The 23,127-nt window shown below is 45.0% G+C and overlaps 1 protein-coding gene across 11 annotated transcripts in view; it reads right to left on the reverse strand.

Annotated features, from left to right (window-relative positions):
- Positions 1–23,127, reverse strand: part of Septin6 (septin 6) — a 78,765-nt gene that overhangs the window by 13,642 nt on the left and 41,996 nt on the right. For 7 of the 11 annotated variants that reach the window (NM_001177323.2, NM_019942.5, NM_001359140.1 and 4 more), the window contains exons 4-8: positions 21,655–21,841; positions 17,142–17,303; positions 9,471–9,567; positions 5,186–5,354; positions 1,869–2,001 (exon numbers count right to left, since the gene is read on the reverse strand). In NM_001177323.2, the coding sequence (NP_001170794.1) occupies positions 1,869–2,001; positions 5,186–5,354; positions 9,471–9,567; positions 17,142–17,303; positions 21,655–21,841 (748 nt within the window). The remainder of the gene's footprint in view (positions 1–1,868; positions 2,002–5,185; positions 5,355–9,470; positions 9,568–17,141; positions 17,304–21,654; positions 21,842–23,127) is intronic. The other 4 variants (NM_001359141.1, NM_001359142.1, XM_006541391.3 and 1 more) reach the window with 1 other exon arrangement.

A 23,127-nucleotide genomic window follows, 5' to 3' on the forward strand; every position in this document is an offset into this window, starting at 1 on the left:
CACCCACTTGGCAGTTTACAATCATCTGGAACTCCAGTTCCAGAGGATCAATGCAATGCCCTCTTATGGCCTCCTTGGGCACCAGGTACACAAGTGATACAAAGACATGCAATCAGGCAAAAAAACCCACCCATGCACATAAAATAAGGTGAAAATTGATGGTGATGATGATGGTGGTGTGTCCATGTGTCATAGCATGCATATGGAAATCAGAGGAAAACTTTGGGGAGTTGGTTCTCTCTTCCCACCTTGTGCCAATATTGTCTCGGCCATACAGCATGCCCTATACTAGCTGCTTATGAACTTCCAGGTGATTCTATTGTCTTGGCCTTCTAGTTCACCATCACGGTGCTAGGATTACAGATGGGTGCCACTGGTATCCAGCTTTTATGTCAATTCCAGGAATTGAGTTCAGTTTGTCAAGATTGACTGGCATACACTTTTACCCACTGAGACATCTGGCCAGCTCACAATGCTTAGAAAGGACCATCAGATCTTGGTTTCAAAACCAGCTAGAATTGCAGTGATTTCTTTTTTTTTTTTTTCCCACTCTAAACCAAGATGAAGGTGTTAGGCGTGACAACCAATGGTAGGGCACTTATCTAGTATGTGGAATGCCTGAGTTCATTCCACCCCAGCCCCACATCAAATAAATATACATCCAAACCAAAATAAATAAATAAATAAATAATCAAGAGGACAGAGTAGGAAATCTAAGTGAACAAGAAATACTCCCACTGTCATCATCTTAGATTTCATCATTTTATCTAAGATGGTGCAGGACTACATTTTTCTACAGTTATCAGAGAAGGTAGGATGGGGCAGGCCAACCATGAAAATGATTATTTGTCTCTACAGAACTCCAAATGTCCAGGAAATGGGAAAAGAATCAACCCTTCTGTGACTGCACTGCCTCCATTGCCCAAGAGAACTTTGTGTGATACTGGAGAGGCTCCGTACCTGTGCTATAGTCAGTGCTAGGGCTGTATTGAACCACTTGCACAAGGACTGAACATTTGAAATGAGCTATGAGAGGAGCTAAGCTTTACATATTATGGTGCATTTAAAAATGGCTAAGAGTAGATTTTTTAAATGCCCCAACTCCCAGCAGTACTAGAGATTTTGAACCTAGGGCCTCAAGTATGCTATACAAGAGCTCTACCACTGGGCTACATTCTTAGCCCCCTTACAACTTTTCTTATTTGGAGACAGCATCTCACTAAGTTGCCCAGGGAAGCCTTGAACGTGGGTTCCTTCTCTGCTCTTCCATATTGAGATTATAGGCCTGGTGGGTAGACTAGGCTTAGATTGTAAATGTTTCCAACAGAACTAAAAAGATAAACATATGAAGTGACTGACTGATTTATTTGTCTGATTTAATAATTCTACACTATAAACACTTACTAAAGTTACATCATACTTCATAAATATATGCAATTATTATTGTCACTTAATAAAAAAATATTTTGGGGCACTGTAATACATGCTTGCAATCCTAAGACTCATGGGGCTCAAGCAAGAGTATCTAAAATTTGAGGCCAGCCTGGGCTACATATAGAAACCTTGCTTCAAAACCTAAATAAATAAATTAATTCAAATGGAAAGAAATGCCCAACTGCAGCTAGTGGCTACCATGTTGGATGACAATGGCTCTAAATAATGGATAGAATGAGAAAAATGCCCCATCCTTAGGAAATAAAGGTCAAGAAGACACAGATGTCATCAGATTCCCTGTCTGTCCAAACTGCACTCAAGTCCTGCCCAAAGCTTACAAGCCCCTCTCCCTTCTAGTAGTTCTGTCTGTCAAGGCTGAGGCCCCTCCTGCCATGCTCAGTCAGTCTCTCCTCCCTTGCCATAGTTACGTTTACCTCTTTTTCAGCCTCCTTGAGCTCCGCTTCTTTCTCTTTGACTCTCTGGACAAACATCTGCCTCATCTCCTCTTCTTTCTTCTGGAGCTCCCCAAGGAACTCATTTCTCTTTGCCTCATATGTCTCCTGCAAACTGTAGATAGGATCAAGTCAATTCCACTGCCTCTGGGGCAACCCCTGGTCAAGAAAATAGGCCCCTCTCTTCCCTAATTCTGACAGAGAAATGTAAAGTGAGAAGCACAAAGGGGTGGGGTGGGGCAGGGCAGGACATCTGGCTTGGTATGCAACAGCAATATTCCAGAGCTACTGGAGGAGCCATAGGACCTAACTTTTTCTGTCTCTGTCTCTGTCTCTGTCTCTGTCTCTGTCTCTGTCTCTCTCTTACAGATGAGGAAACTGTGGCTCATGGAGGAGAGTGAGTCTCTGAAGATTACACACCTAGTTAGAGGCAGAAGCTGTGTCTCCTGTCTTTTCATTTAAGGCCTCCCTCCCTCCCTCCCACTGTCTTGCCCTGCCTGGCCCTGGCTCTGAGACAGACCACACTGATTTCCCACTTCACCAAACACTTGCTGAGATTTTACCTAGCACCTAAGTGACCAGTGTGAATAGACATGATGCTAGCTGCTCACCATCTAGAGCCCAGAGCCACCATGCCTGTCCTAAAGGAACTTAGGGTGTAATGGGGGGAGGCCCAGGTTAAGACAACTGCCCGACCTGCACTTATTTTTTAAATACTAGGAGTCAGCATGGTGAAGGCCAGTGCTCCAAAGACAGAAGAAAGACACAAGTGAAGATTGGTGTTCCTGGGGATGTGGTCATACTTGAACAGGCCTGGGGACATCATGTGACCCATGGAGGAGTGAGAGGGGAGGTTCCTGAGTCTGGAAAAAGAAGACAGGCTTTGGGTGCCACATTTAAAAAGTGGACATGTATTTATCCATCAGTCAAAACATGAGAAAGTCCACTTGGCTATTTTAGGAAGGGAAAGTTCCAGCAATTCAAGTATAAAATGGAAGGCTCTTCATGTTAAAGGCTGGTAGTAAATGGAGTGATCTGGAGCAACAGTAGGGCTGAAGAATTCTCAGGACTTGGGTGGGGGAAATCAAGGCTGATTCTTGGCAGCTCTTCCTGCTCAGACTTACCTACTTTCTTAAGTGTGTCTTACTTTCTTTGCAAGCACCTTTCTTTGAATCTTAGTGCTTACGATCTACAATAAACTCTTAATATACCCCCAAAAGAATCTGATTCAAGTTTCTGCCTTGGGCCACTAGATAGATGGCAGAACAGGAATAGCAACAGGAAATGCTGGAAAAGGAGGAGGAGGAAGAAGGAGTAGATGGCAGATTGCTAGAGCTTCAGATCAGGTATCCATAGATACCTGAGTGAAATGTCCAGGGTGCAGTTGCATCAATAGGTTCAGAGCTCAGAGGTAAAATTCTAGCTTTGGATTCATCAGATAGCTTGGTGGTGATTAGGGCTGTGAGAATAAAAGAACCAGAACAAAGAGATGGGAGTGTGAAAGAGCAGAGGCTTGTGGAAGGAATCCCGAGGGAGCACCAACATTTAGAGGAGGAAGCTAAAGAAAATGAGCTTGAAAGCAAGAGCAAGGAGGAACAAGACAGAAAGGGAGAGAGACAAGGCTGGCCAGGGCAATACTGCAAGAGCTAAAGGCACAGGGTGTCTCAAGCCAAATTAATGTTTCACATTAAAATCAAAGCTAAAAATCAAGTCACAAGGGAATTGGCCACCAATCCACAAGTGCAGGCCTTGGAGAGAATTTTGTAGAGAGCTGGAGGCAGGCAGAAGGCAGATTGTAGTGGGCTGAGGAAGCGAGAGGAGGAAGATAATCAGGAGCTACAGAACTGTTTCCTTCCTGTCAGAGACAAACCTCTTGACAGGTGAGGAACTGGCCTAAAAAAGTACTCTCTTAGTGGGGAGCATTTACAAACAAGATGGACAGGAAGGGTTGGTGAAGAGGGTGAAGAGGCAGGAACAGGTATTAAGTGGGGAGGAGAGGAAAGGCCAGGACTAAGTGGCCAGGTAGAGGCACACCTCCTTCCGGATGCAGATGGAAGCTGCGGAGGTGAAGGAGAGAAACAGGAGATTCCATCAGAGACAAACTAGCTCCTTCCACTTCAGGAGCTCTGGGGCCCTGACCTGCCTGTCCACAGAGAGCTGGCAAGCTGCCATTCCCAAAGCAGCCATCCCCCAAAGGACTGCTTGTATGGTGTCCTGGGTCCCTTGGGCTATAAACAGATTCTGTGGGATCCCAGGGGCCATTTGAAGGCATTTTCCTCCCACAGATATCCCCCCCCCCACGGCTTGCTCACGGATGTCTGACATTTCCTGAAAGGAGATAGAGCCACAGTAAAGGGCAACACATGCTAATTCAAAATGCAGGGATAATGACGCATACTGTATATACAGAGCAGATGCTTTCGTTGGTCTATGGCTCCCACCTGCATAATGAAAAGCACTTTAGATTCTGATTTGAGGAAAACACCAGTGATTATTCATCGTCAGTGGTCAAAACAAAACTCACACTGAAATGCTAAGGCAGTGGGGAAGAGAGAGCATCATGCAAATCACCAATACAAGCCAAGTAACTACTTCTTGGTCTTTTTTTTTTTTTCTTATCTATTTATTTGGTGTTAGGGATAAACTCAGTTTGTGCATGCTAGGCAAACACTCAACTACCAAATCACATACCCAGCTCTCCCCTTTTTTCTTCTTCATTTTGTTTTTGTTTATTTTTAAAGGAATGCTCTTGCTATGTAGCTATGGTACAGTACTTGCTAAGTACCCCAGGCTGTCCCCAAACTCATGGCCATCTTTCTGCTTAGGCCTCCCCAGAGCTGGGATTCCAGTGCTGCGCCACTCTGCCTGACTTTTTCCTATCTGGTTTTGAGAACGGGGAAGTTGGGGAAGAACATATTGGGAAGCTGTCTTAAGCAATACGAGAGCCAGATGAAGAAAGTGGGAACAGAGGGCAGTTCCTAACTGCCACCCAGTAGAACAAAGCCCCAGCACCGAGTCCGTGTAAGCAGGGCTCACTACAGCAGCTATACATGGGAGGGAGGGGCTGAAGTAGTGAGTGATCAATCAACAGAGTGGTTCCTCCAGGCCCCCTCCTTTGTCTGTGTCTCTAAGCAAGGTGCCAGCTGTTCTGGCAGCTGTGCAGACATAGAGAGGGAACACTCAAGCAGCACCAGTGATCTAGGAGTTAGTGAACCTCCACGCCTCACTTCCCCTGCTGATTATTCAGGGCAAGGCTTCCTGAGCTAGAGCAGGCTGACCTGACCTGGCATAAGAGGTACCTGAATGGTTTGCTGTCAGGGTCGGTGTCCTTGAAGCCCATCTCCTCCAGCTTACAGCGGCGGTACAATTCATAGTGCCGGGCGTGGGTCTGCTCCCGCAGATCCTCCATGTTGACCCGAATCAGCATCTCCCGCAGCTTCACAAAGTCGCAGTGAGCCTCGTTTTCAACTGCATAGCGGGTATTGGGGCATTGGATGGATATGGAAAGGAAGGCCGGCAGAGGAAGAAATGGATGAAGTGAGAAGTAAAATGTCTAAGGGTGACAGTGCTTTGCAGCCTGTTTATACGGCGCCTACAAATTTAACCACCTAATTCTATTTCCTGTGAACATTGGGAATGAAACATTATGAAAGGGCAATAGTAAAAACTTTACTACTGTGAAACTATCTAAGAATGTGCGTTAATGCCACCAAGCAGACTTCCACAGGAATATCTGCTTTGCACTGCTTCGCAGACAGACACACATCTGTCTAACCAGGCACCCCAGTAAGTATTCCTGGAATCTCAGTTCCCAGTATTATGTGTAACCCTGAGAATTAAGAAATGAAGTCTTGGGCCTATGCTTTTAGGAAGCCACAGTTTAGTGGGAAAGCACGTGTAAACAGAACAATACAACACAAAGCCAAAGTTACAAACATGAAGGTAAGGTTGCAGTGCCATAAAAGCCCAGAAGAGGGGGACCTACAAACTCCCAGGAGACTGTAGCATCCCCATAGACACAACCTCTTGGGTGACTCTGGAAGGAAGAACAGAATTTATCAAGCAGATAATAGAACACAATCCCCACCAGGCCTCCAAAAGGCTAGGCAAGTTTATATGGAGGGCAGGTTGCAGAGTCAGGCTCCAGAAGCAGATAGTGTAGGGGAAAGACCATAGGCAGAGTCTCCAAAGAGCAAGGAAAAAGAACCAGGATAGCAATAGGTGGTGGGGACAAGGAGGGGCAGACCCCCTGGGTGGCCCATATGGGAAATAGAAGCTTTCAAAGAGGTGTTTTTGCCAAGGGTGGATAATGGCATGAGCATGGCAATCCTAAGCAGGAGAAAGTGTGTACCATTTCTTTGCCTTGAGGGCAAAGGTATTCATTTTGGATGGTGAGCAAGAAGGTGAGGGATGTGGACTAAGTCATAGCAAAGTGGATTTCTGGCTAGAGCAATGTTGTAAGTAGAGCTCTGTCAGGATGTTTCCAGGTCTTCTCCACTGTGTTGGGTGGTAGTGTTTGGCCATGTACAGGAGGAGAGTAGTGTTTGAGATGATAAACAGATAAGTTAGCCAAGATTCTGTCTCTCAGGGTCTGGAAGAGGACAGTAGGGACAGAGAGGAGGGGTTCTGGAATGACAGGGTTGAGAATAGTTGTATCATCATAGATGGTCAGATATGGTCATCAGAAGTATTTGTCCAAACTCCAGGGTGGTCCATGTACTCTTTCTGCTTAAGGCCCCTTACATGACATGAACCCTACCTGTTGCCTTAGAATACTGGTCCCTAACCTTCCTAATGCTTCTACCTTTTATCACAGTTCCTCATGTTGTGGTGACCACCAACCATAAAATTATTTGATACTTCATAACTATAATTTTGCTACTGTTATGAATTATAATGTAAATATTGGATATGCAGGATATCTGATATGTGACCTCTGTGAAAGAGCCATTTGATCCCACAAAGGGTTGTGACCCATGGGTTGAGAACTGTTGCCATAGAACATAAACTAGTATAACAAGCTGCATCAGTAAAGTAACTTCTCAGGACCAAGATATATGTAGCTGCTTCTCCAACTGTGGACTGCTATCCCTGGTCAGTAGGAATGATTCCAGACCCAGGCATGATAGTGTGTGTATACCTGTAATTTCAACACTTAGGAGGTTGGCTCAGGAGTGTCAGGAATTCAAGGCTAGCCTCAACTACACAGTCAATACAAGACCACCTTGGGCTACATGAAACCCTGTTTAAAAAGTGAGGGAGTGGTGAAAGAAGGAATAATTCTAAGTTTTCTTTAAGGTTTCCAAGCAGTATTCAATTGCTTCTTCACTCAAAAAGAATAGTCAACTCAGGAGTAAAAAACAAAACAAAACAACCCCTGAAACCACTACCACCCCCCAAAAAAAGTTTGGGATAAGAGCAGGGCAGTCTAAGTTGGGCATGGAAGTCACTGGACTAAGTCATAGCAAAGTGGATTTCTGGCTAGAGCAATGTTGTAAGTAGAGCTCTGTCAGGATGTTTCCAGGTCTTCTCCACTGTGTTGGGTGGTAGTGTCTGCTGGTTTGTCTCCTCCCACCTCAGGTTCCTGTCTGTCAGGCCTCAGACTCCAAAGAGGGTGACTCTTGGTCTAGAAGCCACTTGCCAAGATTCCTACTGTAACACCCCCCCCAGCTCCAAATGGCAGGGAAGCACAAAATTTAGTGCAGCTCTGACCATCTTCTCTTACCTATGGGACATCCAGACAGGAGATGGAGCTCAAAGACAGAGCACTCATCTAGCATGCATGAGGCTCTCAGTCAGTTCCATCCTCAGCACCACAAAAGGAAGAGGAATGAAATCCGGCTACTGTCAGTGGGTCTTTGCTGTGCCTTGAATCATTCTGGCCTTTGTGAGCGAGATGCACAACTCACTACCAACCTTTGCTTTTTTGAAGCACTGTCCAATGCTGCCTTTGAACTCACGACCCTCTCATCCCAGTTGCCCCCCTCCATCCCTCCCACTGCTGGACTTACAGATGTATGCTACTCTTCTTGGGTGCCCACTCTCTATTATTTGTCCAAGGGTTGGGATGAATTTACAGAGAAACTGCCAGCTATGGCACAGTTTACAGCTATAGACTCAGATCCTTAAACTTCTGCCCACTGCAGTGTCCTAGAGCTTGTATGATCTACTAAACTGCATAGCATAGCATAGCATAGCATAGCATAGCATAGCACAGCATAGCATAGCATAATATGTCTGAGGCACACTACCAAAAAACCTGTGATGAATGGATGTAAATATATATCTGATTCTTTAAAATTATGAAATAATCATATATGTATGTATATATATATATATATATATATATATATATATATATATATGTCCATGAAATAGGTATGTGCAATTTAAAGCAGTTTTAAATTTAAAAATTTTTTAAATATCTCCACAACTGAAAGTACTGTTACCAGTACCTTGGAAGGCCCTGCTGGCCTCTTTTTGATATCATGTCCCTCTCTCTATTCCCTGCCTCCTCTGGCAATGAAACGTTAACGCTATCCTGCCTGTGGGTTTATCATTCATTTGTATATTTTTAAATTTTAATTTATTTTAAGTGTGACAGGGTGTGGGTGTGTATGTGTGAACTTATGTGAAGGTTGGAGGACAACCTTCAGATGTCAGCTCTTTCCTTCCACTGTGTGGCCTCTGGGGATCAAACTCAGGCCAGCAGGCTTGAAGGAAAATGCCTTTACCCCTCCCCCACAAGCCATCACGCTAGTCCTGTTTTTAGAGAATTATTTTAATTTATATTTTTTGCAGTGTGTGTGTTTACATGAGATGCCTGCAGAAGTCAGAAGAAAGTTCTGATTCCATGGAGCTGGAGATAAAAGCAGAAGTGACCCTTGTGACTCGGGTGCTTAGAATGGAGTTCAGGTCCTCGGCAAGAATAACAGGTGCTTTTTACCTCTGAGCCATTGTTCCAGCTCTTGGTGTGTGTGTGTGTTTTAAAACTGTTTTATCATTCATTACTTGTGCATGAATTCACAAAAACATATTATCATGTTATTTTAGCTTGCTTCTGGAATTCATATCATACGCAGGCTTGTGTGATTTTATTTAGCTCAGCGTTGTGTTTCTGAGATCCAGTCATGCAGACGTAGCTATCACTCATTCAATTTCACCTCTGTCTAAGATCCCATGATATAACTGTTTCACAAATTATCCAGTCTATTTTTATGGACACCTCATTGTTTGTAATAATTTATCATTATTCTCTGTTGTGAACATTCTTGTGCCTCTCTTAGGGACACACTCACTTGTATAGTCCTTTCTATGCTGTGCCAAGTCCATTTGTCTTTTGTTGTATTTGGAGGTAGTTACAAGGGAGTATTTTCTTCATTAGAGACAAAGGGAGTCTGCTCACATCCTAGAATCCAGGCACAGGGCCAGAGCTTGCTGCTCGTGACCCCCTATGGCTGTTTGAGACCTAAACTGAGTAGCAGAGGCAGGAGACAAACTAGGAACTTGTCATATCATGGCAGGGGGGCATCAAAAACACAGAGGAGGGGCTCTCTGAGCACAGCCCATCCACAGGAGACTCACCCTGCACAGTCCCCCAAGGATACTGCCGAGCCCGCATCATCTTGTTGCCTATCTTCACTTCTTCTGTGCTGCCAACAACAGCAAACGGCAGGTGGGCCTGGAACAGAGGCAAACAAGCACTCAGAACTCCAGAAGAAAGGCATCAAGCACCCCATGATGCAACTGCTGCTCATCTCCAGGCCTTTGGGTGCTCCCTCTACAACATCACTCATTGCATCAGCACTGGGAGGCATTCAGTAAGCTCCAGAGCTCCACAGCTATGTAGGGATAAGAGGCCCCCTTCTCTCCTCCCTGCTCTGGAATTTAAGATAACAGATAACAATGGCATGGTCTAACACATAGGGAACAGAGCAAGAGCAGGAGCAGGAGCAGGAGCAGGAGCAGGAGGAGCAGGAGCAGGAGCAGGAGCAGGAGCAGGAGGAGCAGGAGCAGGAGCAGGAGGAGCAGGAGCAGGAGCAGGAGGAGGAGCAGGAGCAGGAGGAGCAGGAGGAGGAGCAGGAGCAGGAGCAGGAGGAGGAGCAGGAGCAGGAGCAGGAGGAGGAGCAGGAGCAGGGAGGAGCAGGAGCAGCAGGAGGAGGAGGAGCAGGAGCAGGAGGAGCAGGAGGAGGAGCAGGAGGAGGAGCAGGAGGAGCAGGAGGAGCAGGAGCAGGAGCAGGAGCAGGAGCAGGAGCAGGAGCAGGAGCAGGAGCAGGTGGCTATAGCCACAGTCACAGTTGCTGCCGGCTGGAGGTAGATGAGCATCAGAAAGGGTTGTGTACAGCTACTGGCATTGCTGCTCCCTTCCTTCCTAGAGTATGAGAGCACAGCTGAAAACCATTAAGATGGACTGTTGTTATTCTTGTCAAGGCAAGAGCTCTGATGGTGCACTATAAGGGACACAAAGAAGTAGAAGATACATTCCCTTGCACTTTGGAAGCTTGTACTCTTGTTGAGGAAGCCTAAATTATATACTTGAAATCCTGTTAGATACTATGTGACCAAGGGCAAATAGTAGATGCTTCATAACACTCCTTGAATGGAGTAGGAAACAGGACGAAAGGGGCATGAGTTTGGGGTTTGCAGGAGAGATGAGGGGCAGTGACTGCAGAGGGCTAGACTGAGGGAGGAGGTGAGAAGGAAAACCATGCTGTAGCATCATCTGCTTGCACCCTGGGCTCTCAGCTCTAAAGTGATGGAGGAGGGACCGGGTGTGAAGTGGGAGGCACTTCTCTAGGCTCAAGAAGAAAGAAAGAAAATACCAAGAAAATAAAGGCATAGGAAATGCCAGTCTTCCCTTAGGCCTGTTATTTTATCATCAAGGGACACTGTCAGAATGATAGGGTAACTCGAGGCCTCTCTTCCGCAAACTCCCGTCATTTGATTCCCCTAGCTCTGTGACTATTCCCGAATGCACAGCCCACACCAGACTGAATTCTGAGGACTCCTAGAACCTCCCACAGCATGCTTCCTTGCAACTGGCATCAAAGATGTTTCTGGAAAGTACAGGCAAACATCATTTCCTTATATGCTATCGGAGGGAGCCAGGACAGACTGCTTAAAGAAGTCATGCATGTACTGAACTCCCAGGCTAGGTCTTTGCAGGAAGTGTGTGTGTGGGGGGGGGCACCACACTTTGGCTGCCAGCCTTCACAAGCCACCTAGGGTGGTCTATATTCTGTGTCCTGGCTAAATAAACAGCATCTGTTAGAAATCAATTAAGCACAGCAGGCCAGGAGTCACTGCAAGTCAGCTGTTCTTGAAAGACACATGGCTATGACAACCAGCATGGAATCAGGCAGGATGGAGAGTTTTACTTTCTTTCTTTCTTTTGTTTGTTTGTTTGTTTAGGTATTTTCTTTATTTACATTTCAAATGCTATCCCAAAAGTCCCCCAGACCCTCCCTCCCCCCACTCCCCTACCTACCCACTCCCACTTCTTGGCCCTGGAGTTCCCCCGTCCTGAGGCATATAAAGTTTGCAAGACCAAGGGGCCTCTCTTCCCAATGATGGCCGACTAGGCCATCTTCTGCTACATATGCAGCTAGAGACAAGAGCTCTGGGGGTACTGGTTAGTTCATATTGTTGTTCCACCTATAGGGTTGCAGATCCCTTTAGCTCCTTGGGTGCTTTCTCTAGCTCCTCCATTGGGGGCCCTGTGTTCCATCCAATAGCTGACTGTGAGCATCTACTTCTGTGTTTGCCAGGCCCCGGCATAGCCTCACAAGCTATATCAGGGTCCTTTCAGCAAAATCTTGCTAGTGTATGCAATGGTGTCAGCGTTTGGAAGCTGATTATGGGGTGGATCCCTGGATATGGCAGTCTCTAGATGGTCCATCCTTTCGTCTCAGCTCCAAACTTTGTCTCTGTAACTCCTTCCATGGGTGTTTTGTTCCCAATTCTAAGAAGGGGCAAAGTGTCCACAAAGGGAGTTTTATTTTCAATCACACTACCAGGTCCTATCCATGATACCTCTCAAAATACAGGCCAGACTTTCTCCTCCACCCTCCCTATTTTAGGTTCCTGCAGGAAGCTGAGAAGCGGTGTTTCATATATGTGGCTTCAGGGAGGAGACTCTTAATCGTTGCAAGACAAGGCTCCTGCCCACACATAATGAGCAGATTGATAAAGGGACCTTGTGTAATTCTCCCTAAGTGTCTGATGAGGGAGACCAAGATATGAGATCTTCCAGGGACCTTGTGTAATGCTGCTACCTAAGTGTCTGATGAGGGGCAGCAGATATGAGATCCTCCAGGTGCAGAGTGCTATTACAACACAGTCTTGGGCTTGTCTTGGGAGTCTGGTCCCACAGTCACTACTTAGCCCATTTTGTACAACCACAAAAAAAAGATACCTGAGGCTAAGTAATTTATAAAGAACATAAATAGACTTCTTTTCCATAGTTCCAGAGACTGAGCATCTAAGCTCAAAGTAGTAGCACATTTGAGTGTCTGATGAGAGTTTTCTTGCTACATCTTCCCACTGCAGAAAGTGGATGATCAAGTTAGCTAACTTCTTCATGAAGCCTCTTTTATAAAGACCCTTAATCCTATGAGTGAGGGAGCAGCCCTTATGGCTTACCTAACCATAAAGGCCTAATCTCCCCCTTCCTGACTCTGACTCCTTTTTTTGTTTTGTTTTGTTTTGTTTTGTTTTGTTGTTTGTTTGTTTTGAGACATGGTTCCTCTGTGTAACAGATCCAGCTGTCCTGGAACTCACTTTGTAGAATAGACTGGTCTTGAACTCACAGAGAGCCTGAGTGCTGGGATTAAAGCATGCTGTGACGCCACCACTTGGCTCCTCACCCCCAATCGCTCTTCTTTTCAAAAGAGAGTTATTTTAATTGTGTATATTTGTATATGGGTGTGTGCATGCGAGGGCAGGTATACACAGAGGCCAGAAGAAAGGGTTAAATCCCCTGGAGCTAGAGCGACAGGAGGTTGTGAGTCACCCTATGTGGGTATTGGAAACAGAACTAAGATCCTCTGTGCTCTTAGCCTCCAAACCATTTCTCTAGTCCCCTTCTTTTTAAAAATCATCAATTCTAGACATTGAACTCAGGGCTTTACACATGTCAGGCACATGTTATATAGCACTGAGTTCTAGATCCCCAGCCTTCCTTTTTTTAGTTTTTGTTTTGAGATAGGGTCTCACTAAGTTGCCCAGGCTGGGAACTCAACTCTGTAGTCTAAGCACATCTTCAGCTTGTGATCATCTTGCCTCAGCCTGCAGGGTGGCTGAGATTCTCAGGCTGCATCATCAGGCCCTGCAAGGCTCCATCTCCTATTACTATCACATGGGCAACACTTTCAAATGAAAACATTACTTTTCCAGGCTCACATCTACCTTGAACTCCCCTTGGTCCACTTGAAAGTTCTTTGACGATCCATCCTACATGACTTACTCTATCCTTGTACAACCACGTGTATTATGCTTTGAAGACTGGAAGGGTGGTTTTCTAGTTTGTTTGTTTGTTTGTTTCCCTTTAGGCTACAAAATTCCACCAAAATCTTTTCTGGTGATATATACTGATTGGCTTTGATTTCTTCCCAGGGTTGACAGAGTTTCCTAGTTATGAGGCTGGTTCTACTTGACCCCCACTTCAGCCTAGTGGCTAAACAAGACTGTCAGCTAATTCCATCAAATACCATTGGTCATCCCAACAGAAGTACATGGAAACAATGTGGGTATCATTGCTGAATCAAGGGAGAGGACAGGCTTGAGCCTCTAGCCTCCCTGTGATCCAGTTTGCCAACCACGTGCCCTTACTGTTAAAATCAAACCCAGTGCCTAACAACTGGCCAATTAACTGGGCTTAATTGAGTTCTGGACCTGTTCTTTATCCCCTAGCTACAGTTTGCGCTATTCTAAGAATAGCATTACTTTATTTATTTATTTATTTATTTATTTATTTATTTATTTAAACAGGGTCTCATGTAGTTCAGGCTATCCTCCAGCTCTCTGTATTGTAGAAGATAACCTTAAACTTCTGATCCTCCTGCCTCTACCTCCCGAATGCTGAGACTATCGGTGTGTTATTCTGCCAGACCAGTAGCATTGTATCTAAATGGTAAGCTGAGCATGGTGACTCTGTTCTATAATGCAAGCACTAGGAAGCTGAGGCAAGAAGGTCACAAGTTTAAGAACAGCCTTGGCTACATAGTGAAACCATGTCCCAAATTAATGAATTAATGTAAACAATGTGACATTTTTGAGACTTAACCTCTATGGCTGTGAGAGCCATCCCAGCATGAGTTGAAAATAGCACGGAGCAGACTCACTCCATCTCCCCCAACTTCTCCATCTCCTGTCCCACAATCTGAAATAAGGTTTTCTAGAGCCATCCAGAAGCCAAGGGCAATGCCAGGTGCTCCCCCATGAATATCTTTTACTTGGGAATAACAAGAGCAGCTGTAAAGTCTTCCTGAACTATGTAAAAAAACAAAAAACAAAAAACACTTCTGCCTCTTCAATTTCCCATGATGACTGGCTGTGCAGCAGGCAGGACTAGGGATCTGGAACTATAGCTAGATTGGAAAGGCCGGCACTCGGTCCTCATAGCACCCAGGCACCCCTCCCCATCCCTGGTGGTGCCACTGTATGGTTTCTCTAGAGACTTTGATACAGTTGGAATGGTGGCAGGAGGGCAAAGCACTCCTGGGTTTATTATAGCAGTGACTCCTCCCTCCTGTCTCCCAGTCAGCATACAGAACACAAAGGCTTCTCATACAGGCCCCTCCCACAGATATCCCTAAATTCAGGTATCTTAGCTGTAAGGCACTCCTTCTCCTCCCTTCCCATTTAAGAGAGCATGATGGAATACTGAGCAATACTACTTAGGGGGGTGACCCTGAACTCATGAGATTTAGCTTCCTTTTCTTTTCTTTTCTTTTCTTTTCTTTTCTTTTCTTTTCTTTTCTTTTGGAGGCCAGGTCTTGTTAAATGTCTGGCCTAGGCCAGACTCAAACATGTAATCCTCCTGCCTCAGTACTGGGATCACAGGCATGCACTGCCACATCTAGCTTTTAATTGAGTTCTTCAAAGTGAAGCAGTGATGAGCTATGGACTGTTATGAGCATCGTGGGACTCACAAGCTCTCCTCTGCCACAGCAGCATGCTTGAGAACTATTGCTTCATAGCACTGGCAAGTTTCCAACTCTGAGGCTGGAGCAGCCCTGGGCTGAGCAGGAAGCCAGATTTGAGAGGAGAACAGAGCAAGGGTGATTGTCACTCTTAACCCATAATGTAGTGGCAATAACGGGACATCTTCATATTGCTGAGAACTTATCAGGCCTATTTGTTCCTAGCAAATCAAACCACAAGTATGAACACTGCTTGATGACTCAGAGAAAATGAGTTCAGAAGCTATCTACAGGGACTAAGGTCCTGAGGTGTGTAGATGCTTCCAGACATCAGTGAAAGCCACACCCAGAAAGCACTTCCCGTTTCTCTGCAGGCTGTGTGCATCTTTTCTGGTTTTCTTGTCCTCACAGTCCCTCATTTCCATCCAGAAGCAATGACTCCTGGAGAAGACAGCGCTGTTTTGTGTTTTGTCATTTTTATCCATACCCATTGTTGGTCACGGGGAACACAGCTCCACCTACCACAAGGCAGGCAGACTTGAGTCTCAGTTAATTCAGACTTGTCAAGGCAGATGAAGGGCTTCTACTAATAAACCTGTCTCGGGTGGGCTGTGTTGATGGGCAGGACATGAGGCTAGACAGTGACTTGCTGCCCGGCTATGCTAATTCGTTGGCCAATTCATAGGAGGTGGCAGCTGATGTTGTAATGATAACTTAGAGGGCACCAGCAGCAGGAAAAGTTTGCTAAAAATGGCTTTTATTACAAGACTTTCCTGAGTTTGGCTGTCCCCTGACATTATGTCATTAGGAAAAACTGATGCCTCTCAATAGAGAGAAAGAAATCTGTTCCCGAAGCAGAGGCTTGCTGAAAGCTATTAGCTGTCTCCTGGAAATCACAACATTGAAGCCTCCACAGCGACAGCAAGCAACACACTGTAAAGAAGCACGGGGAGTGTTTGACTCTCTGCCTCCTTTATTACTCATTCCTCTGGGGGTGGGGAGGGAAGAGGACTCGTCTTATAAATTCATTCATACTTAATAAGGTAAAGCATAACCTTGATGCTTAAAAACAACATCACTGGGCTGGAGAGACGGCTCAGCTTTTCAGAGTACTTGCTGCCCTTGCAGAGGACCTGGGTTTGATTCTCAGCATCCATAAGGCAGCTCACAGTCATCTCCAACTCTAGTCGCAGGGATTCTGGCCTCCCTGCAGACTGTACACACATGATCTACTTACACGCAGGCAAAACACTCAGACACATAACATAAAAATAAAGAAAATCATTTTTTAAAAATTACTTGTGGTTGCTAGCAAAATTGGAGGCTATTTTTCATTGTCCCTCCTTGACAACAGGGATTAATTCTTGGACAACAGCCCATCCTCTGAGGCCAACCAACTTTTTCAGCCTTTATGTCTTTTGCTGGACCAGCACTGTCGGTAATCAGCAACAAACAAAGTATGTCTTTCCTGCAGTCTACTCTGGCTTAGATATGAGGGCTGTTGAAAAGGTGGTTAGAGGGTTGGAGGGGTAGCACAGTGGATAAAGCATTTGTCTGGTAATCTTGAGGACCTGAGTTCAGAGTTGGCCAAGTACAGCACCTACCTGCAATCCTAGTACTTACAAGGCAGGGGCAGGGGAGCCCCAGGGCCCATAGGCCAGCAGAGACTATGAGGTTTGGTCGAGCTCTGGTTTCAGCATGAGACCCTACCACAATAAATACAGTGGAGAGTGATTGAGGAAGACCCCTAACATCAGCCTCATGTCTCCACACACATGTACATATACCTGCACACATATGAACACACATATGAGCCACAAAGGAGGAAGAGGAGGAGAGCAGAAAGAGAGGTCTGCATTCCCAGCTTGCCACTCAGTCCAGAGGCAGCCTTTGCCCTTTCCCTGGTTACTAATCTGCATTGCTGAGGTTTGCAGCAGCCATCAGTAGAAAGAGGAGCTTTTTAGGCTCTGGATCCTCTGTCATCAATACCTGAGACTCAGGTAATCAAGAGTTACCACATTAAGATGGATGATGAAGGTACTTCGATGCTTCTTGTCAAAGACTGATCATAAGAACACAAGACTAGAAAGGCCAACCCTGTGTTCCCACTCACATTCATGGTTCCATTGATCTCGCTCACCGACTCATCGTCTGTGGGGAACTGATAGATCTGGACTCCATTGCTCACAAGTTCGCTGGTGATTTTGATCTTGAACTTTGCCAGCTCACTCTTAGAAATGGCATCTGACTTGGCAATAACGGGAATGATGTTCACCTAGGAGAAAGAGGGACAAAGTGGGATTAACTGTTGTTGACTAGCAACTGAAAACTGCATAACCTAGGGCTCCCATTAGCGCCTAGAGGGAAAGCTCAGCAAATAGGCCCTGTATTCTCCACCATTGGCCAAACAACAATATAATAATAAATGACGAGTACTTACTATGTATTGGCCACTGGCTATGGCTTAGTGTAATTAATCTTAACAATAACTTTTCCAGAAGGTCTTTTACTAGTGTCTTGCCAATGTGAAATTGAACCACACAGAGGTTAAGTAACTTGTCTAAGGCCACAGGACAAATAAGTAGCTGAACTAAAATTCAAATCCAAGTCAGACTTATCCCAAAGCTAGGAACAACTATGAGCTATCTACCTTGAAATCAAGGTTACCCCTAGAGTAGTTCAAAGAAGAAAGATGACAGGGAATCTGTGGTTGACAAGGTGACAGATGGACATTTGTTGGTAACAGTAAGTTGTTCCAACCCATTCAACCTAGGCTTGCCCCAGCCAGATATAACATGTATCCACATGGGAGGTATCAGAAAAAAGAAGCAGGGACAGAACTTGGTGACAATGGACATGTGGCTTTCTTACTTGGAGCAGTTAATTAAGCACAGAAGAACCAGTGATACCAATTTGACATGAAACTTATGCAGAAATGGTAGACTGGGCTGGGCAAAGAGCTCAGTTGGTAGGATGCTAGCTTAGTTCCATCCTCAGCTCCACTTATAATCCCAGCACTGGAGAGGTGGAGGCAGGAGGATCAACTCAATGTCATCTCCAATTATATATTGGGTTTGAGGGTAGCTTTAAGCTTCACAAGATCCTGTCTCACCACTCCATACCCCTATCCCACCTCACCCAAGCTACTAATGCTTGAGTTGGAGGATTTGTTTCTGGGTAAAGAAAGCAGGGGTGAATGCCCAATTTCAGATAGCAAGAGAAAGGCCTAGTGCAAGCCCAAAGTTCAACCTGCCTGAACCATGAGCCTTGAAATCCCTCTATGATGGGGGAAAGTGTTTATTGCCAAAGGTAAAGGGATCTGTCATGGGCGTGGTTTGTGGAGACAGAGTAGACTAAAGCTCACATTCCTGCATAGAATGGAGTCATTCTTGCTCGTAAACCCCATTGGGCGGCATGAATGGTACTCAGGCCACGGGTTCTGAAAGGAGAGCATGGGAAGTCCTGTCTCTTTTGAACTTTCCAAGTCCCCCAAAGGCTCATATCACATAGCTTAGGATGTTGGTCCAAGACTAGGTCTTGCAGTTATCTTCTTTGAAGTCTTGGTGGGGGGTATCAAGAGATCAGAATCTTTGCCAAGCATAACCACAGGCAAATCTAAATCTCCTTGTCATTTTTTTGTCCAAGTCCTCATTGGTACACAATAAACATAAGCCCAAAACTGCTTACTTAATGCAGCCCACCCACCAGACTGCCCACCACATGGCTCAATGCTGCCCTATACTGTGGCATGCTGGGCATGAAGGCATTTCAGGAGCAGCCTATTATTCATGAGCAGTGAGCTCATTGCTACAAAAATGGAAAAACTACTCTTATTCTGATTATAGCTGACATTCAGTTTTTATAATGGCTATGCTACCAAATGACTAGATGTAAATTAGACTTTTGTATACTGAAATAAGTTGCAGTTAGAGAGCTAAAGCCAAATCTCAGCTTCATTACAAGTTGTCTGACCTTGAACAGGCAATTTGCCTCTCCACGCCTCAGTGATCTCATGTGTAAAATGTAACTAACAGTACCTGACTACACTAGATTATCAGGACAAAAACAGGGCCCAGTCCCTATTGCTAGAGCCAACACTTACACATTCTATTCAAACACTGAGAAGCTGAGCAGGCCTACTTAGAGCCTCACCCCTGCTGACTAGTGTTCATGGTACTGGGATATACTTTGTACACTACCCAAAGACAATCACCCACCCAGCTACAAACCCTGCAATGGTCACCAGACTGAGTGACATGCCAGCATAATAGTGGCACAACCGTTGTGGAAGTAACCAACTGCCATCTAGTTGGAGTTAAGGTTCACTCCATGAAATGGAATCCATGCCTGACAGTGCTACACCTGAGACTGGATAGGGCATGGGCCTAGGGGAAAACCGAATATTACAGCTCTGCCCAAAGAACATTGCATAACATGACTCCTAACAACATTCCACTATATTCATAGATCAGTGCCCTGTCCAACCTTCATCAGAGACGCTTCTTTTTACAGTAGATGAGAACTAACACAGAGACCCACAACTGGACAATGTGTAGAAAATGAGACTTTGGAGCATTCAGTCTTAAATGTGATGTCTTCATCAAACTTGTTCTCCCAGGTTATGTGGAAGAGGAGGTGGAAAGACTGTAAGAGCCAGAGGGGATGGATGACTCCAAGGAAACAACATCTTCTAGACACAATGAGGCTGAGGCAGATATCAACTCACAGAGTCTGTGGCAACATGCACAGGGCCTGCACAGGTTCAAGCCAGATGGAATTGCTGAGAGAAGGGATGTAAACACAGGCTCCATCTTTAACCAAAAAGCTGTCTATAATTGATACCTACTTGCAAAGGAAAAATGTGTTTTTTTTTCCAATGAAGTCTCCCTGAGTATATTAACTTCATGATAGGCTCCATGCCCAGTAGTAGATGGCCAACACAAAATGTTTTTGTAGATGTTTTGTCTCATATTCCTTTGTTTAGGCTTTTTTTCCTTATTGATCTTTTACTTGTATATTTGGTTTTTGTTTTCATGAAGTTTCTTTTAGTTTTTTTTCAACAAAAGAGAGAGAGAGAGAGAGAGAGAGAGAGAGAGAGAGAGGGAGAGAGAGAGAGAGGGGGAGGGGGAGAGAGAGAGATTGATTGAGAGAGGAAGCACACGGATTTGGGTGGGGAGGACCTGGGAGGAGTTGGGGGAGAGGAAGCCCTGATGAGAATATATTGCATAACATTTTTTAGATTAACAAAATCTAAAAATTATAAAAATATAATAAAATAGTTTTTCTTAAACAATCAAAATGAAGCACTTCCACTGACTAAGCTTTTTCTACATGAGGATCCTGAGAACCCACAAACACATCAGGTGGGCACAGCAGTCTGCCTGTAATTCAGCCCCAGAAGGCAGAGACAGAGGATTCCCAGAGCAAGCTAGCTTAGCAAGAGTAGCCATATGGGTGAATTCTGGCATGGCTGAGACTCTGCCTCAATGAGCAAGGTGGAAGGGAGATGATGGGATGATTCTGTTATCAATCTTCAATCTCCACATATATAAGCACCCATATGCAGATGCACCTACATATGTATACCTACATGCATGCAAACACACATATGAACACATGAACAACATATAACACATATACAAGTGGAAAAGAAAGATGAAGTAACATGTATACGTATACAATGCCTGGTGCATGCCAAATGTTAGGAAAGAAAAACTATAGTAATTAGGCTTTTAAAAAATATTTTTATTAGATATTTTTATTTACATTTCAAATGCTACCCTGAAAGTTCCCTATACCCTCCCCCCACCCTGCTCCCCTACCCACCCACTCCCACTTCTTGGCCCTGGCATTCCCCTGTACTGGGGCATATAAAGTTTGCAATACCAAGGGGCCTCTCTTCCCAGTGATAGCTGACTAGGCCATCTTCTGCTACAATATGCAGCTAGAGATATGAGCTCTGGGGGTACTGGTTAGTTCATATTGTTGTTCCACCTATAGGGTTGCAGACCCCTTCAGTTCCTTGGGTGCTTTCTTTAGCTCCTCCATTGGGGGCCCTGTATTAGGTTTTTAAAAGAATTCAATGTTCAATTTGTTTTTATGGTGCTGGGAATTTAGGTTTAGCGGTTCAGAGTACTTGTTGCTCTTGCAGAAGACCCAGGTTTGGTTTCCAGCATTTACTTGTTGGCTCACAACCATCTCTAACACCAGTTCTAGGGTATTAGTTAGGACATCTTCTGAACTCCTTCAACACCAAACATGCAGACATGCAGGTAAAATACTCGAAAACACAAAATAAAAGAAATATAATTTTTTAAGGAAAGAGAACCACTTTCCATTGTCAAAACCCAGCACCCTTAGCCTTGAATAGCCACCATGCTTGTATCCATCTTTATTTCCAAGACAGATAAGGTGGAAGAGCACTCAGGACAAATCCATCCCTAATACTAGGAATCCAGATGACACAGCATATGACCCAAATGCAGGCATCTGTAATATCATCTTTATGAAGGACGGTAACAAAGAATTGGATTAGGATTCCATAAGACCTCTACTGGAATCCAGGAGCCATTGTGTATTAGATGAGGAAGAGTCCAGCCTGTGGAGCCCCAGCAGTTGTCTCATACCTTACTATCCAGCTTCTTCATGGTCACTAGGTCCAGAGACTTAAGCGAATGTCCTGTCGGGGCAATGAAATACAAGCAGACATGGATTCGGGAGTCATGGTAGGAGTGCAGTACTCTTCGGATCTTCAGCTCCTCTTGTAGGTAGGCCTCAAACTGAGCATCAATGAATTCCACGATGGGCTTGTAGCTAGAGCAGAGAGGAGAGAAACAGCTTCGAATGCTTGCGTTCTGACAGTCAGTCCTAGTTAGAAATGCAAAGCGTGCTGTGTAACTGTACCCCCCTCCTCTACTCTGGCAGACCTCTCCATCTCTTCTACTGACAGCTCTGGTTGACTTCTTGGTGCACATGAGCCCAACTTATTTCTTCAGTGTGGAATGACCATTTCTCTTTCTTTGTTTCAGTCCTGCTTTTGCGTGCCTTGGGCTTAGTTTCATGTCTAGCTCCTTCCTAAGCCTTCTCTACGTATGCCCTAAATCCCTTCTGTGAGCCGGCAGTGTAAATACATATATACATGGTGTTACTTGCTCAGTGCTGCTTCCCAGGAGTTACTGTTCTCTCAGATCCATGGGCCCTGAGGCAACGTGGAAGCCACTGGTGGGATCTGTAGTTGGGAGGACAGTCCTCCATATTAGGCCCTCGATCTAAGCCCATTAGAGGCTTCCTGCATCTCCTCACACCATGTTTTTGGACCAGAGCTGTGTACACAAGACCTCTCTGTGATCCATTGGGGGTAAATTATGTCACAGTGCTGTGGGATCTTTGCTCATTCTTGCAGCAATGAGTGGAGCACTTCAATTAGCAACCTCCATAGCCACTTATTTCTCTACTTCTCACCTAAGCACCTAGACAAAATTTCATAAAGATACTTCCCCCATATCATCTACACAGGAACCCCAGCTCACTGAGTATCCATGCAAAGCTCCCCTAGGCAGTCTCCATGACTCAACAAGACATATTCATTCATTTAATCATTCATTCATTCATTCATTCATTCATTTTTGATACAGGGTCTCATTATAGCCTTGGCAGTCCTGGAACTTGGTCTGTAGACCAGACTGTCCCCAAACTCACAGAGATCTGCCTGTCTCTACCTCCCCAGTGCCAGGAATAAAGGCATCCACCACCATGCATACAGCTCAATCTATTTATTTTTGAGATGATGTCTTGCCACACCACCTAAGCTGGTGTGGAACTCATTATGTAGCTTAGGCTGCCCTCAAACTCATGAACCTCCTGCCCGAGCTTCCTGAGTACTAGAATTACATATGTGTACCACCACAGCTGATTCATCAAGGCCTCCTAAACAATAGTAAGTCTATAGGCAGTTAGTAGTTGTTAAGGGAGTGAAAGAATTTTCTTCAGTAGTGTACCCACTGGTGAGTTGCCCATGATTCTATAACCAATCACTTACAACATGCTCCTATAAATATCTGTAAGTCAATTATTTGCCTGTGCACATACACAAAGTCATA

This window comes from Mus musculus, chromosome X (assembly GCF_000001635.26).
Source record: "Mus musculus strain C57BL/6J chromosome X, GRCm38.p6 C57BL/6J".
Lineage (NCBI taxonomy): Eukaryota > Metazoa > Chordata > Mammalia > Rodentia > Muridae > Mus > Mus musculus.